The following is a 15,690-nucleotide window of genomic DNA, read 5'->3' as shown; positions in this document are numbered from 1 at the left end:
GGGAATCCCTCCTAGAGCCCACATTCGGAACTCCTCCCCCATCAGGGCCTCTTCTTCCAACTCCATACCCCACAAAGTTCCACGGAGTATTGGCTCGGTACGGCTCATCGTGGTGGTTAGATGCCCGCCCGGCAAGTGGGGTGTGGAGCCGAGAGACCTCTAAATGACCGTCATGGCTATTACCAATCGGAGCTGTACGAGCATTACCAATAGAATATGTGTAAGCGGCGAAATGACGGACGTTGAGGCATCTGAGGGATAATATGCCGAGTCTGGTTCCCGAGCCTCAAAACTCCGCCGGGCTGAGTTGGGATGAGGGGTTGATACGGAATATTAACATGGCCTCACATGCGAGCCTGCGGCGTCAAGTCTCAAGTCAAGGACATAATATTTTGGCATTACTTCTTAATGTATAAAGAGTATTCAACGTGTAGTGTGGGGTGAAGTTTCTAGGAAGATTTCTTGATTGAAATCAAAACCGTACGAGTTGGTGGACAAGGATACGCCATTCTGACATGTTTTAATATTCACTCTAGAAATACTCAGAGACAAGGCTGAAGTAAAGGAGATGCTGTTCTGACATTGTTTTTCAACTGAAGATATACCGTGACCCTCCATCACCTACTCAATCCGCTTGCATGCCGCCACATTGGGGACGCCGTTACCTTCTACCACCTTGGCACTAACCACTGAGTAGATGGGGATCTGTGCCAGGCCCGCCGCAACATGGTGTAGAGTCGGAAGCGACTCCCAGTCCTGGGCATCCAGCTTGACCGAAGCGTTCTTGGATCGTTGCACCCTGTTCACCTTGGATGGTACATCTTTGGACTCCTCAGCGTGTGACACCACCGTGGCATACTCGCAGTCCGCCTTCCCTGGCTCTCCAACTGCCGGAATGTATCGGTATGCCAGGATGCCATAGTCGGCCTCGCCACCAATGATGCCCCCCTCGCTCTCGGGTGCATCGTCCGTCAGGTCCTTGAGCGTCATCTCGGCGAAAGTAGCGCCTCTCCACGAGGCCTTCATGCGGAATGAGTTCGATCGGGGGTGGACCTCAATATCGCAGAAGAGCTTAGGCATAGCCAACTCCTCACGGCCTGAGACGATAGGATCACATAAGCTCTCCATCAGAATAGGGAGGAATGTGCCATCAATCGTTGACCCGTCCTTCTTGGTGTATTGCACGCCGTGGATATACAGGCCAAAGTGGTTATATCCCTGGCCGCCGAGCCAAGACATCTTGTCGAGGGTTGTCGCAGAGAAGCTTGCCTCGCAGATGGTCGAGGGAGATTTGAATTTGAACTGCTTTGTGGGGAAAAGCGTCTCGAGGTATGTCCGCGACGTCTTGAACTTGACTGACGCGGTTCTAAAGGTTCGCTGGGCGGCGCCGGGCTGACGGCGGCCAAGGTGGTCTTGGCGAGGACCAGGGAAAGGTCCGAACGAGATGGGCATTCTCCAGTAAAGGTCCTGCTTTTGCTCCCACAGCCACCTCTTGAAGACGTCCCCTGCGTGATCATACTCGTCGTGGCCGAAGTTGTAATTGGTATAGCTCATCACTGGTCGTCATGTTAGCAGGCTGGTCTCGAGTTGAACATGCGGAGCACTTACTGTCAATCTGGGGCTTGCCATCGATCCAGTCCTTGCCTGCCTGGCGAGAATAGTCCTGGATCTTATGAGCTCTCTCGTATCTGATCTTCTCGTACAACTTGAGCCGCTCAGGCACGTCCTCGGGCGCAGTACCCTTGGGCAGCACAACCGACAAAGCAGCGGCATCCTCCATAGCCTGACCGGCGCCCTGTCCCTGGTCTGCATCTCCGGTTAGCTTGTGAGTACAATGGACGAGGAGGGCGCTTACGAGGTGTGAAAGGGTGGGCTGAATCTCCCAAAAGAGCGAGCTTGTTGTTTACCCAGGTGGGCAGGTTCTCCATATCCAACAGTTGCCAGACCTTGAGCTCCTCGGGTGCCACCTTCTGGATGAGCTTTAGAAGGGCTGGCTCAAAGTCATTGTAGACCTTGAGGATTTGCTCAAGCGAACCAGTCTTGTTCCATTCTGTACATCATGTCAGCCTTCGTTTCGATTCCTCGGGAGGGCCATTCTAACCATCGGTAGCAGTGGCGTGCGACTCGGTATCGGGGTGAATGCAGACAAAGTTGAGCATCTCGTTGTGGTTGCAAGGGTAGATAACAACCCGTCTATCGTCTCCATACCACATGGATAGGCAATTGTCGAGAGCGACGAGGGGTCGGGTTTCAGGGTCCTCCAGAGCGACGCTCTTGGGGATCAGAAAGCGGAAGGCGGCCTTGCCGGAACCGAAGAGCTTCGACTCGACGCCAGTAACGAACTTGCGACTCCGAGACTGGACACTAAATCAGCACAAGCCCTCAACCATCGACTCACACGAAAGAAACGGGCGATGCTTACATAGATGCCGTCGGCGCCCAAGATGACGTCGGCCTCCACAACGGTACCATCGGCCAAGGTGATGGTTCCCTTGGCTGGGTCAACTTCCTCGACCTTGCTAGCTGTGTTGAGGACAGCGGGCTTGCCAGGCCTCTCGGTTTCGGTGGCAGCCTTCTTCAGAGCCTCATGTAGGCCAACCCGGTGAACGAGCTGCCAGGGGTGCTGCCACAGCTGGTTAGGGCCGGCGAGGTCCATTTCCTTGATGGTGGCGCCGTTGTGCTGGAGCTCTTTGTAGTGACACATGAGGTTTGCGCCGAAGTTCTCGGGGACGAGACCCCATCGTCGAAGGAGGCCGTTGGCGTTGGGGGCCATGTGGACAGCCGCGCCGACTTCGCTGGCCAGCCGAGATTGCTCATATAGCTGATTATGCGTCAGAGGAGACCTCAAATACGAGGGAGAAATCGACCTGGACATACAGTAATGTCATGGCCCTCGCGTCGAAGGCCAATGGCGGCGCTGAGACCGCCAATACCGGCACCGATGATGGCAACCTTCAAGGGATGCGGGTGGTCATGCACCAGTGGGTTCCTGGGCGCGCTGGCCGCGGTGTCATGGTGTCCATTGAGCGTCGCCATGGCTCGAATATTCCAATGATGTCGAGTTCCTGTGGTGTCGAGTTTCTGTGTTGTCAAGTACAAGGCCGATAGAAGCGAAGCAGCACAAGGGCGAGGAAAGAGAGGAGGCCGGGAATAAGAAGAGGGAGTAGAGAGAGTAGAGGCAGATCGTCGGAACGTTTCAATTACAGGATTGAGCCTTCTTTATTACCACACGACCGACCAGGCTAGCTCAACCAGAAGCCTGGCCACCTCCATGCGAGCGGCCGGGACCCGGAGTCGAGGCTCAGGCCATACAGAGGTCGAATGACAGCCGAGGCTTCGCCAAAAGCGGGCGCCGGAAGCTGTAGCAAGGAAAGACTGTCGCCTGAACTCGCGGCTGTGCAAGTCAGAGGGGTTTACGCAGGCATCACAGACCCGTCGAGATCGCATCCGGCTTGCTTGATAGGTTCCTCCACGTCCCGGCGGCGCGGTGATGTTGCACAACGCCGGTAAGTGGGGCGCCACAAGTGCGCATCACGGGGCGGGCAGTCGGGCGAACGAGGTAGGATGGGGAGGAGTCTGGGGTATCACCAGGGTGTTTCGTTAATGTAGTAGAGGCTAATTACAGCAGATGCAACTTGAGCCAGATAGGGCGTTGGTATATGTGACAACCACGAGGACTAAAGCCGGAGGGACAATCCAGTGGCATGGGGACGGACTCAAAATGCTACGACTGCTCATGGCCTCCCTCTTCAGCCTCCGTCAAGACGTTGGAGACTGTTCCCCAGAATAATGCTCTGCTAGCCGTCGTCACGCAGATCCAACCCCGCAAAATCGGCAACATGGCCGCAGCTAGCAGCCGCACTCCATCATCGGCACGGAAACCCATGTCTGCACCTTCGGCTGAGGTGGGGGGACATCCCGAACAATGCCGCAATACCGCAATGCCTCAATGCCCCAATGCCTCGTCAACTCCTCCCCGCACCCTCGCAACCATACCACCATCACCACCGGGCCGTGTAACCATGGGCGACCCTTGGCCTTGTGAGGGGTTGACAAGATGAGGGAGGTCCTACATAGAACGGATAAACCTCCCTCTCTACTCTCTACGCCATATCAATTGCTATCACAATCTGCTCGACCCCGCATCCCCGAAGCCGGTCCGTATCCGGCCGAGCTAACCGGCGACGCCCAACTTCATCGCAATAGGGGAGGAGCAGGATCCCCCTTCCTTCTTCTTCTTCGTTTGCAAAGGGAAGAAGAAACACAGAGACACAGAAACACGGAAACACGGAAAGCACAAGACCTACACCACAACAGACTAGAACAACATCGTCATGACCGCATCTCGCCCCCTCGTCGCCCTTATCACTGGTGGCACCGCCGGTCTCGGTGCTGCTACGGCTCGCCTCTTTGCCCAGGATGGTATGCGCGTCGCCGTCAACTACCACTCCAACGCCGATCGTGCCTCTGCCTTCGTCCAAGAGCTGCACTCGATATCGCCGCTGCCCCACGACGACAACAACTTCCTCGCTTTCCGCGGAGACCTGGCCGTCCGGGACGACCTGCGCACGCTGGTGCGGGATGTCGTGGGCTCCATGGGCCAACTCGACGTCGTCTTCTCCAACGGCGGGTGGACGCAGCTCCGGGACATTACGAACCTGGATGATAATGTGGTCGAGGAGGACTGGGATCGGTGCTTCAACATGAATGTCAAGTCGCACTTGTTCCTCATGCATGCTGCCAAGGAGCATCTCGACAAGACGGAGGGTGCCTTCATTACTACTGCTTCCTTTGCCGGCGTCAAGGTCAGCGGAAGTTCGCTCGTAGGTTTCCATTCTGTCCATGTCATGTCGATTGTGCCTCTGCGCACTCTTCTAAGCTAACGTCCTCAGGCGTACGCTGTCACCAAGGCAGCGCAGATTCACCTCGTTAAAGGCCTTGCACTGGCCGCAAGCCCCAAAATCAGAGTCAACAGCGTCTCTCCTGGACTAATGCTAACGGTACGCAACAATTCTGCAAGGTATAATCGTATCAAAGGAGGTGTGCTGACGAGAATAGGACTGGGGACTGAGCTTCCCACCAGAGAAGCAGGAAGAAATGCGAAACAAGACGAAACTCGGGCGTCTCGTCACGGTCGATGACGTGGCCCAACAGGTTCTTTGCTTTGCGAAATCAAGAGGTGTGACGGGTGTCAATGCTGTGCTGGATGCTGGCATGTCACTCTAATCATGACGCACCACCCAACAGGGACCCAACGTTGCTAAACGAAACAGACTAAGATCTTGATTATAGAGGGTATATCGACGTAAAGGCATGCGCCAACGGATAAAACATAATTCGCCTGCTATACAAATCATCAACATTATCATCACTCTCCAACTTCCCGATCATCGTCCCAATGGATGAACGAAATGAGCGGCCAATGCCAAGTGACATGTCTGATCTTCTTGCCCCAGAGGTAAAAAGGGACCCACATCAACAGCACCGACGCCGCGATGCCAGCCATAGCTCCGTATGCATTCTGGTAGCCCGACTCGTTGATCCATGGGTTCGTGTAGAATGAGAGGAGGAACCCAAACATTGCTGTTCTAGTTGTTAGCTCCGACAACAATAGGGCAATAACGACAACTCACATTTGAAGCCCAAGACCGATAGGCTGACTTCACCGGCCACAGGGCGATAAGCATCAATGACGTAGACGAGGCTGACACTTGCAGCTTGTGTGATTGAGAAGTTCACTATGCTGAGTTAGATGGTGTCTGCAAGGAGGTAAAGATGGCTTACAAAGACCAAGACCGATCGTCGGCATGATCCAGTGGAGTTCATGTTGAATCCCGACGCCATACATCACCAGCGCCAGCGGTGTGGTGATCATAGAGAGTGCCACAACAGGCAGTCGCATCTCAGGCTCTCTGATTCCCCCATTGCGTTGGGTGAGATAGTCGGCTACCTTGTCTCCAAAGTGGCCGCCAGCTGGGATACCAAGCAGCGACCCGATGACGGCAGACAAAAAGCAGAGGCCCGACTGGTAGGATTCAAATTCATAAGTGGCTTCGAAAGCTACGCCAATGTTGGACGACACGGCGACCAAAAAGCCAATAGTCACTGCTTGGACGAGGGCTGCCCAGAGCACAGGGGGGAGCAGAATCAAAACGAACGGGCGGAGAAACATCTTGAGCACGCTTTCACTGGTCAATGACCCGTTCCAGAAAGCCAGCGTCTTCCAAGGACTTTTCTTAGGAGGAATAGATGATTCCCCGAGTTCCTCGTTGTACGACGTTGAGGAATTCTTTTCATCCTGCAAATTGACGGTGGTGGTGGAGCCCTCGCGTTCGTCAGGTAGGCGGTGATATGAGGTTTCTGGAAAGGTAAAGAAGACGAGCACGAGCACGAAGCCGATGAGGGCGGATGAGACCTGGTATATGGTTCGCCACTCATGATGTATCGTGATGAGCCCCGAAATAATCATGCCCAAAGCGACGCCGACCGAAAGAGCGCAGTTGTAGAAAGACATAACAGCTCCTCTCTCGTGCAAGAAGAAGACATCGGCAATGGTTATGGGGGCGATGGTCTCAGCGGCGCCCGCGCCGAAGCCCATGACAATACGACCCGCGAGGAACCCAGCATATGACTTTTCAAAGATGAGCCACAACGTCGCCGCAAAGTAGACGACGTAGCTGGCAAGATATACAGGACGCCTTCCGTATTTGTTCGCCATGGGGACCCAGAAAAAGCAGCCGACGCCCTGGATGAGGCTGACTGTGGTGAAGAAGTAGGCCACCTTGGGAATGGCCGAGGTTGCCAGGGTGCCGTCCGTGGCTGCGTTGGGAAAGAAGCTGAATGCTGTGGCTACAATGGCAATCGACGGTCCGCCAGCTAAAAAATTGCACATTGTCATGGCCAGACAGACGAGCCCGGCAGTGTAGTATTTGCGCCATTGCGGCCTGGTGACGTTGGTTAGTTCCGCACTACGAGTACGAAGTCCTGCCGGACGATGCACTCACCAGTTCAACGGATCATTGGGGTCTCGAGAGGGCGTCGGAATCAGGATGAGGGCATTCGAGTCTTCATCGCGAAGCCGCACATTTCCCAACGTGTGTTTTCGGCACTTTACAGCCCTTTGGTCGACGACAATTGCGTGTGCCGACGTGACGGGGTTCTTCATGGCGGACATGATGACCCGCGATGCCCTAAGAGCCGTTGAAGGCTCTAGTGTATTTGAAAACCGAGTCGGGGCAGTCCATTAACCACAAGATAGGTCTTGGTCGCGATAAACGCGATAGGAGGAGCAAAAGTAACCAAGAATTGGATTGTTAGGGCATCATTTTGGACAGTGGAGGTTGAGAACAGGAGTGATATGACCGAGTCGAAGGCGACGCGGCACGAGCCCCTCCACCAGCTGTCCGCGGGAACCTACGTCGCAGCGACTAAAGCACTTGCCGCTATAAGACGGAGTCGGAGGGGAGGCCGAGACAGACAGGGGGTTGTGTATGGATGGGGCGCTACACATGTAGCACTCGCCGCTGGGGGAAGAATGGGGGAAGAAGGAGAGAAGAGGAGACGATGGCTGATGAGTGATGACGATGGTGATGTCTCAGGCACAATGCTTGGCGTTTAAGCATCCGCGACGACGGGGATGTGGATGGGGACTTGGGTACCCAGGTAACGATGGATCTGATCAATGCCCCCAGGTTGGCGAGACGTGAACAGCGGATTAAAAATACAACTGCTCCGTAATTAATAGCACTGATGGGGAATCTCAAGATGCCCGTCTGGCCAAGCATGCTGGTTTGACGGGGCATTTCCAGCTGGGCAACTAATTTGTCCGTGCCATCTCCCGCGTACGTATGTGCTTCGTTTCGTACACGATGAGAGGATTAGCGCGATGGGCCAGGGATGCTGCTGAGACTCGATCAAGGCTAGCTCATGCTCTCTGATGCATTGGTGCATTGGTGGCGTCAAGCCAGTCATCTGCCAAGAGCCTTGTCGACGGACTAGGGCGGATCATTGCGAGGGTGTGAGCCATAAGGCGAGAGCGAGCGGAGGATATCCTTTTGTTGGTGGTTCGTTTCTTTTTCTTTTCAGTCGTGCGCCATTGAGATCGTCAAGGGGGGGGCCTCGTTTGGGGATCGAGGGATAATGACGATCACTGGAGATGCGGGCATCGTGGAAATCGAGTAGATCTTGACCTGGAGATACGGGTACTCCCGAGAAATGATGGCAGCGGCAAAACAAGATCAGAGAGGACAAGACAGGACAAGACAGGACAAAAGGGCCCGCATCCAGTGCCCGGACATGGTAGCAAGAGTCCGGTTCCAGGAACGTGGTTGTGATTCCAGAGATAGGACAGGGTCAAAGAGAGATTCTCGTCTGATTCCGGCGGGCGTTCAGCCCGACTCCGGTGGTCATTCACCTGGTTCAAAGGGTCTAGAGCCAGGTCTGTCTACCCAAGCAAGACATTATCTGGGTCGGCGACTCGGCATGGGCCTGGGTGGAATGGAGTGGCGCTTGTTCGCAGTGCAGGATTGACCAGTTAAGCTTACATGGGATCCTCCGGATGGATCCTCTGTGCCGAGTCCCCCATCAATCTTGCAAAATGTGATGGATCAAAAACTGGACGGCGAGGCCATCCACAGCGGGCCATCCACAGCGGGACGAAGCCAAAAGAAAACACAGCCAACGTGGTGCATGCTACATATTTACCGAGGACGCCGAGGCAGGTCAGCGTACAAACCGAAGCGCTCGAAGCAGGCAGTACCTTGTCCTGCGTACGGTAGGTACCTACTACGTAGTACGTTCGCAGAGAACTGTTTATTAGGCTGACTGTGCTTGCAGGGCGTCCGAACCTGGTAAATTACCACGCAGCAATGCTCGAGGCCTCGCCCGTGGACGGCGGTTCCATTGGCCATACGGCCGATGTTACACGTTGAACTGCAGGGGCCCTGGCTCCTCCTGTGCTAAACTGTGCTAAACAAGGTTAAGAGGCTGACGACGACAGCAGACGTTTGATCTCGGTGGGAGTGACGCCAAGCCGGGAGAAGCCAGCCTGCGAACCGGGCTGCGAACCGGGCTGCGAACCGACCTGCGCAGCCATGACTAGCGATGACGGGAATGACCCTTACGAGGACACCCATACGAATACTCGGCCTCGTAGTTTTCGCATTCACGGCCTCGCTCGAGAGCCCGACGACACGGACAGCCGCGTACGTACCTGATTATGCAGGCGTCCTGCACGCGGCGTTCTAGGCCTGTTCCCGTCAACACACCAGAAGCGGCAGAACCAACCATCGAGACGCCCTCGCCCATCCAAGAGGCAAGTCGGTGCCAACGGCAGCGTACGTGCCAAGTACCTCTACCTCTCTACCCTCTACCCTCTGCCCTCTACCTCTGCCACTACCACGACCACAGTACTGCAGTACTGTTCTACCGTACGTCCACACCGCGGCCGCACGCACCCACGCACACCAACGCCACCGCCGCGTATCGCCGTCTCGAGCCTGCATCTCCAGGGCGCTGTTGAGGCTCACGCGGCGACGTTATACGTTATTCCACCTGGCATCACTTGTCGTCGCCCATTTCTAGCCTCCTGTAGTGTAGTTTCCTACCTAGGTAGTTTCCTAGTTTCCTCGCTGCAAGGGAAGACTTCAAACTCACATGGCCGCCCCCAGTCTAGTCCCGTCCCACCTCCAACTTCTCCAACACACGTCCCTCCTCCCCCATTACTGACACGGACACACGCACGACGCACACACTCCGGATTCTCACAGTCTTTACTAAATTGGCCACCCCACGACCCTCTTCTCTCCTCTCCCACTTGCGCGGACTCTCATTTCACCTCACCTCACTTCACTTACACTCGCGCCCGCTTCTACTCCCCTCTCTCGTGCGTCACGGCTCGCTCATGCCCGCCCCAGTCGCCATTGACGATTGGCGGGTCCGCTGCGCCATCGCCTGAGCCCAGCCATGGCGGGTTCATCACTATCCCACATACTCGACCCTCCGCGGCCTTCGACGGGGCCGGCGATGCTCGCGACGCAGTCTTATCCTCTCCATCCGCCCCATCTCCCCGTGTCAGGCGTCGCAGCCCCCGGAGCTCCCAACGCCTTGCGACCAGCGCTGCTCCCGCCTACCTCCGCACCCGTCGTCGCAATCCCCGGTCCTCCGGCCGGTCCTCCGCCTCCCAATCTTCCGGACTCGCCCACGGCCTCGACTCCAAACCGAGGCCATACTGGTCCCTCACTGTACGCCTGCGGTGACTGCGGCCGTCGATACTCCCGCCCCGAGCACCTCCAACGACATGTGCAGACGCATACTCTCGGCCGGCGCTTCGCCTGCCAGATCTGTGGAAAGACCTTTGCCCGGGCCGACCTGAAGAAGCGTCATGAGGTCAACCATGAAAACGACTCCTCCAAGAAGCGCCGCCGCACCGCCATGTCCCCCAACGCCGGTCGTGTCGCCCATGCTTGTAAGGCCTGCGCTGTAGCCCGTGTCAAGTGCCAAGAGGACAAGCCTTGCCAGCGCTGCGTGCGCCGCGGCTTGACATGCGTTTCGTCCGAGGCCGGGTCGACCGCCGCCATGCACCTGGTGCACCTCTCCGCGAGTGCCCATTCCACGACATCCTCCATTGCCGACAGCCTGGAAGACTCGAGTCCTCCTGCCGGATATCCCCCGCCCAGCATGTCGGGCAGTGTCCCAGGTTCTACCTCGCTAGGCGCCCAGCTCAGCGTTGACCAAGCATCTCCCTTGGATCTGACAACTCCCCCCCGGCCCGATGCTGGCCAGATGGCTACCCCGGACACTGTTATAGATCAAGGTCAGTTCTTCTTAAATCTCGCCACTACCCACATGCGGTTCCTCCCCTATTGCAACCCCCAGTCTTGCTGCATATCAACGTCGTCAAGCTCAGGACTGACCTGGCTTAGGCTCCTCTGACAACTACCCTCAAAAAATGGACATGGGAGCCAAGGTCCCGCTCGATATGGACCGTCTTCCCTTTGGCGATTTCCTCCGGGACATTCTGTATGAGCAAAACTTTGACAATCAAGACAAACTGGTTGAAGGCCAAGGCTTGGCGGTCCTAGACTTTTGCGACGATACCAACATGGAGCTCTCCGACTTCGACTTTAACACATTGGACACTTGGAATTCCGACACCACGGGCAATTTTCCGATCCAGCAGGAGACTCCCGAAACCGAAACGTCAATTGACATTTCCCAGATGCGCCAGAGAGTCGTGAAGGTCTGGACTGATTCGGCTTGGAGGTGGCAGCCCAACGGGACAGAGGATACATACGGTGAAACCAAGAACCTTCCTGTGCCAAGTGGAGAAGCCAACAGCCTTCAAGTCCGGGAGACGAGGAAGTGGCTAGTCCATGACAAGCTGGAGCAATCAGGGCGAGATCGAGTGCTCGGTCTCGTATTGAAAGCCTGTCGGCAAGAGTCGATATTCAACCGGGTCGCCGCGTCATTCCCGTCCTGCGATCTGGTGGATACCTTGATTCACATCTATCTCAACTTCCACGTATCCCAAGTATCGGGATGGATACATTTTCCGACGTTCAAGCTGAACGAGCAGTGGCCGGAGTGGATTGCTGCTGTCGCCGCTGCCGGTGCCGTCCTTGCGCCATCTCCCACGCTACGCAGATTCGGGCTCGCTCTGCAAGAGTCTTACCGTAAGTGACAAAGCCCATGTCCGCTGCGCCTTGGAATTTTGCTAATGCTGTTGCGCCAGGTCTCACTATACCATTGCGAGTATGTCAATTCTACGCTGACGAGTTCAAATCCGTCCCTTGGCGTCTTTGTTACTAACGGTCGTAGTTCGAAGAGGATCACAGGTCAATACAGGACCTGGGCCTTCTCCAGTCTCTGATTCTGACACAGGACATTGCACTGTGGAGTGGGAATCGACACAAGATGGAGATTGCGGAATGCCATCTGGTCATCCCTGTGACTGTGAGTGTGCCCAAGTTCAATATGGTAGTTCCTGGTCCAGTGCTTATTCCCATAGATGATGCGGTATCGCGGTAGGTATCAGCGGTCATCATACCCTGCCATTTCAGTCGATCCCTCAGACGCAGGAGAGGTACTACAGGAAAAGTGGAAGAAATGGATTGGTCAAGAGCAATGGAAACGGTATGTGATCATTCAGTTCCCAGTGATTATATATGCTAAGCCCCAACAGTTTGGTCTTCCACGCGCAACATCGCGATGCTCAGACATCGATGACAACCTTGACAAACCCTGCCATATCGTACGCCGAGCTTACACTTCCTTTGCCTGCGTCGGGAGACCTATGGTTCGCCAGAACAGCAGAGGAGTGGAAAAGACTGTACCTGGAACGAAATGCCAGCGAGGCCAAGAGAGCGCCCTCAGTTGGCGATCTATTGCATGATATCAACCTTCTCACGGCCAACCGACATCGCTTGGATGTGCAACTCGCGTTATCAATTTTCCTCCACGCCTTTTGGGCCTTGATCTTGGAGTACAGATCGCTGAGTGCCGCCCACCGGTCGCGTTCCTACACGCGGGGCTCTTTTGGGGGATCGGCCTTGCTGCTCAGCCCTCGACATCAACACCTAGTCCAGGACCTACACACGTTCCAAACATTGACATCAGAGTGGCCAGAGATGTCAGCACAAGAGCGAGTCGTTCTCAACCTGCTGATGATGAATCTGCACGTGTCGTTAGATGACTTGCAGCTCTTCGCTGGAAAGGAAGGGGAGGACCAGGCGCGGCGGATCTACCCAGTACTACAGCAGTGGGCCGAGAGCACTGATTCCCGATCAGCCATCTGGTATGCCGGGCAAATTCTGCGGTACGCAAAGCTGTTCCCCGAGGGTCACCTGAAGGCGTTTTACGCGGTTGCGGTGCACCACGCGGCGCTTGCGCTCTGGACATATGGCGTTGTCACGCGAGCCAACCGACGGGAATCAAGGCTTTCGCAACAGGAACCGATCTACATGGATGGACCGGAATCGCCAGCGCTGCAGAAGTTCATCAACCTTGGGCAGGGGCGGACACTGATCCGAGGACCTGGCCCGCAAACCCGGGCATCCCAGGCGTCCATTGAGGATCCGCGACAATGCATGGAAGTAGCACAGGAAGTGTTGAAGGCGAACTTTTCAGGTGCCAAGGAGGTTGTACCAGCGATTGTCGAGAACCTGTGCGGGTTAATCCGGCAGCTGGGGAATGCAGCGTGGGCGGTAGGGCTTGGTTGATAGATGTGACAGGCGTTCAGGTCAGCTGGACAGTGTACATAGTGAGACTTGACATGAAGATGAATAACATGATCTGAATGAGCAATGACGGTCGGGTTCAATTACAGGTGGTCACAATCCTGATAGGGACGAACCCGAGAGCAATATGAAGATTACAGTTATATTCGCTCGATGGAGCTATACAGACGGGTTTAGATTGTTGTATGGCGTAGCTAAAGCTAAAGTTGAAGAACATGCTCCCCGGTAGAATATTGGTCTTTTCCTGTGTCCAAGTCTATCCTCTCTTCTCCATCTTTTGTCCTCCATTCGTGTCACTGGGACCAACCATCACGGCGTCTATTGTAGTTTGTGCAGAGGTTGGACAGCTGACGACCCACGTGGGTGAGTTCCTTCTCCCTGAGAGGGCCCCACTGAAGCCTCCGCCTGCCGAACCGTCCGGCCGGGAGCTATGATGTCAGGTAGCGCGGGCAGGTGCGTTCCGTCCTCCCAGGAGAGCTCCGATACTCCTCAGCTCCTTGCTCCTCTCTCCCGCTTCATACATCTTTGGCGCCATCCTTCGTTTCTTTTTCTCATCCTCAAGTACCGGTACTGTGCGGTACATGTACATGCCTTGGCCTGGAAGTGCGACACATTCATTCTTGGCTTTTTCAGCTTCTCTTCAGCCTTCCATTGCCGTTGCTTTGGCTGTCTTGGGACTTTGGCCGGCGTGACCGACTCGCTCAAGTGGCTGCGAGGCGTCTTGCTTGCTGACTACCTAGAAGGGGGTGGCTTTCGCAATCTCACATATCACTCCTCAGCCTTGCATACACGAATAATCACACAGCACGACGGCGGCGTCTCGTTTTCAGACTTCAGCTCTCAACTTTCCGTCGGGTTTCACCGTCCCGTGAAACTTGCAGTCGCTCCTAGACTCTCGCAGCCTCCCTTGCTTGCTTATTCCTCCACACCCTCAACGCACTTTCAGCTCCGAGTTCGCCGAGATCCCTTCACCGCATCGTCACCAGGATACCGCACGGCCATGGCCTCCTCCTCAGACCTCCCCAGCCCGGCGCTCGTCGCGACCACAGCTGCCTTGGCAACCGTCGGTGTCCTCGCTCTCGCCCGCGCAGCTCTCTGGCCCGCCCGTCCCAAGATCTTCCCCAGCCCACTCAAGACCGGCTCCGGCTTGTCTACCGCCAATTCGAACTCATCTACGTCTTCCAAGGCGCTAGTTTACCACCCAGATCTGTTACCCGGTGCGCGAGACGTCGACACGCCGGTGAGTAACACCCTCCTCGCGGCTCTCGGACCTAGCGAAACTCTCGCGATGCATGTCTTGCCTGCACATGTCGAGCCATGCGTTGCTTTTCCAACTAGATCCTGACTCTCTTGCAGTATGGTAGCATCCGAGTTTACGAGTTTGGCCCTGAGACGGGCGAGAAAGTCCTCTTCGTCCACGGAATCAGCACTCCGTGCGTTACCCTCATGCCCATCGCCAACGCCCTTGTGGAGCGTGGCTACCGTGTGATGCTCTTTGTAAGTCGTCGGCCCTATTCTTCTCACTGGAGAAGGGAGACTCGTACTTACAATCCCTCCCAGGATCTCTTTGGTCGTGGCTTCTCGGACGGCGTGGCAGACCTCCCACACGATGCCCGCCTATATGTTACTCAGATGCTCCTAGCCCTTGCCTCCAGCCCACTCCCTTGGACTGGCAATCAGGCCCTACGCGTCATTGGCTACTCCCTCGGCGGTGGCATCGCTGTCCACTTCGCCAATGCATTCCCCCACCTCGTCAAGGACCTTGTCTTGCTCGCCCCAGCTGGTCTCATCCGGGCTGAGTCCTTCGGCCGCGTCTCCATGTTCCTCTTCAAGTCCGGCTTCATCCCTGAGCGCATCCTGGCTGTCGCTACTCGCAGCCGCCTCCAGAAGCCCATTGCGTCGGGTCGCAAAGGGAATACCCCCACCGCCGACGCCGTCTCTGCCGCCGCTAACGTCGCTGTGGCTGAGGCTGCTGATCCGGCTTCCGGCGAAGCTGTTACGCCTCTCGAGAGCCGTGTCTTAGAATATGTCCGCTGGATGGTGGTTCACCACCTCGGATTCGTCCCTGCCTTCATGTCCAGCGTCCGCCACGCACCCCTCACCGACCAGCACGAAAGCTGGGCTCAGCTCGCCAAGCGTGAGCCCGGCACCACGGCAATTTTCTTGGCAAAGTCGGACGAGATCATCGATCTCGATGACTACCGCCGCGAAGCCCTACCTCTAGTTGGTGGAGAAGAGAGTGTTAGGTGGAGAGTCCTGCCAGGAGGCCACGACTTTGTCATGACGCACTCAGACCATATCCTTACGGAGCTAGAGGCCATGTGGGAGACGCAGTCTTGAGCGAAGTGCAAGAAATCTTTCATCGACATACCATTTGGAAGCCATGTTGTATATTTTGAACCACGAGAGAGAGCTTCAGTGAGGAGTTGAAATACATAGAGGTGGTTATTATTTA

The 15,690-nt window shown here is 55.8% G+C and overlaps 4 protein-coding genes across 4 annotated transcripts; 2 read left to right on the top strand and 2 right to left on the bottom strand.

Moving 5' to 3' along the window:
* Window positions 1-621: 621 nt before the first annotated feature.
* Window positions 622-3,036, bottom strand: BGZ61DRAFT_525746 (uncharacterized protein; the record flags this gene model as incomplete). Its single annotated transcript, XM_046252819.1, has 6 exons — window positions 622-1,556; window positions 1,609-1,806; window positions 1,856-2,050; window positions 2,102-2,357; window positions 2,423-2,821; window positions 2,878-3,036. The coding sequence occupies 6 exons, from the start codon at window positions 3,034-3,036 to the stop codon at window positions 622-624; spliced, it is 2,142 nt and encodes a 713-aa protein (XP_046112440.1).
* A 1,352-nt stretch (window positions 3,037-4,388) lies between these two features.
* Window positions 4,389-5,293, top strand: BGZ61DRAFT_438735 (uncharacterized protein). Its single transcript, XM_046244281.1, has 3 exons — window positions 4,389-4,823; window positions 4,893-5,000; window positions 5,059-5,293. The coding sequence occupies exons 1-3, from the start codon at window positions 4,425-4,427 to the stop codon at window positions 5,224-5,226; spliced, it is 675 nt and encodes a 224-aa protein (XP_046112439.1). The 5' UTR covers window positions 4,389-4,424; the 3' UTR covers window positions 5,227-5,293.
* Window positions 5,294-5,368: 75 nt separating this feature from the next.
* On the bottom strand, window positions 5,369-7,174 carry BGZ61DRAFT_488886 (MFS transporter; the record flags this gene model as incomplete). Its single annotated transcript, XM_046250160.1, has 4 exons — window positions 5,369-5,583; window positions 5,634-5,738; window positions 5,785-6,944; window positions 7,005-7,174. The coding sequence occupies 4 exons, from the start codon at window positions 7,172-7,174 to the stop codon at window positions 5,369-5,371; spliced, it is 1,650 nt and encodes a 549-aa protein (XP_046112438.1).
* Window positions 7,175-9,963: 2,789 nt separating this feature from the next.
* On the top strand, window positions 9,964-15,575 carry BGZ61DRAFT_337034 (uncharacterized protein; the record flags this gene model as incomplete). Its single annotated transcript, XM_046239021.1, has 9 exons — window positions 9,964-10,813; window positions 10,923-11,672; window positions 11,732-11,751; window positions 11,818-11,952; window positions 12,008-12,132; window positions 12,182-13,212; window positions 14,222-14,475; window positions 14,592-14,732; window positions 14,796-15,575. 9 exons carry the CDS (start codon window positions 9,964-9,966, stop codon window positions 15,573-15,575), a joined length of 4,086 nt encoding a protein of 1,361 aa, XP_046112437.1.
* Window positions 15,576-15,690: the final 115 nt, after the last annotated feature.

This window comes from Ilyonectria robusta, assembly GCF_021365365.1.
Source record: "Ilyonectria robusta strain PMI_751 chromosome Unknown BGZ61scaffold_1, whole genome shotgun sequence".
Taxonomy (NCBI): domain Eukaryota; kingdom Fungi; phylum Ascomycota; class Sordariomycetes; order Hypocreales; family Nectriaceae; genus Ilyonectria; species Ilyonectria robusta.
This window is presented reverse-complemented; position numbering and strand designations above follow the sequence as displayed.

Excerpts from the sequence above, each read along its gene's own strand:
- BGZ61DRAFT_438735 (XM_046244281.1), top strand. The coding sequence starts at position 4,425 with ATGCGCGTCGCCGTCAACTACCACTCCAACGCCGATCGTGCCTCTGCC. Across the intron at positions 4,824-4,892 it reads AGGTCAGCGGAAGTTCGCTC|GCGTACGCTGTCACCAAGGC; the intron begins GTAGGTTTCCAT and ends TAACGTCCTCAG. Across the intron at positions 5,001-5,058 it reads CTCCTGGACTAATGCTAACG|GACTGGGGACTGAGCTTCCC; the intron begins GTACGCAACAAT and ends TGACGAGAATAG.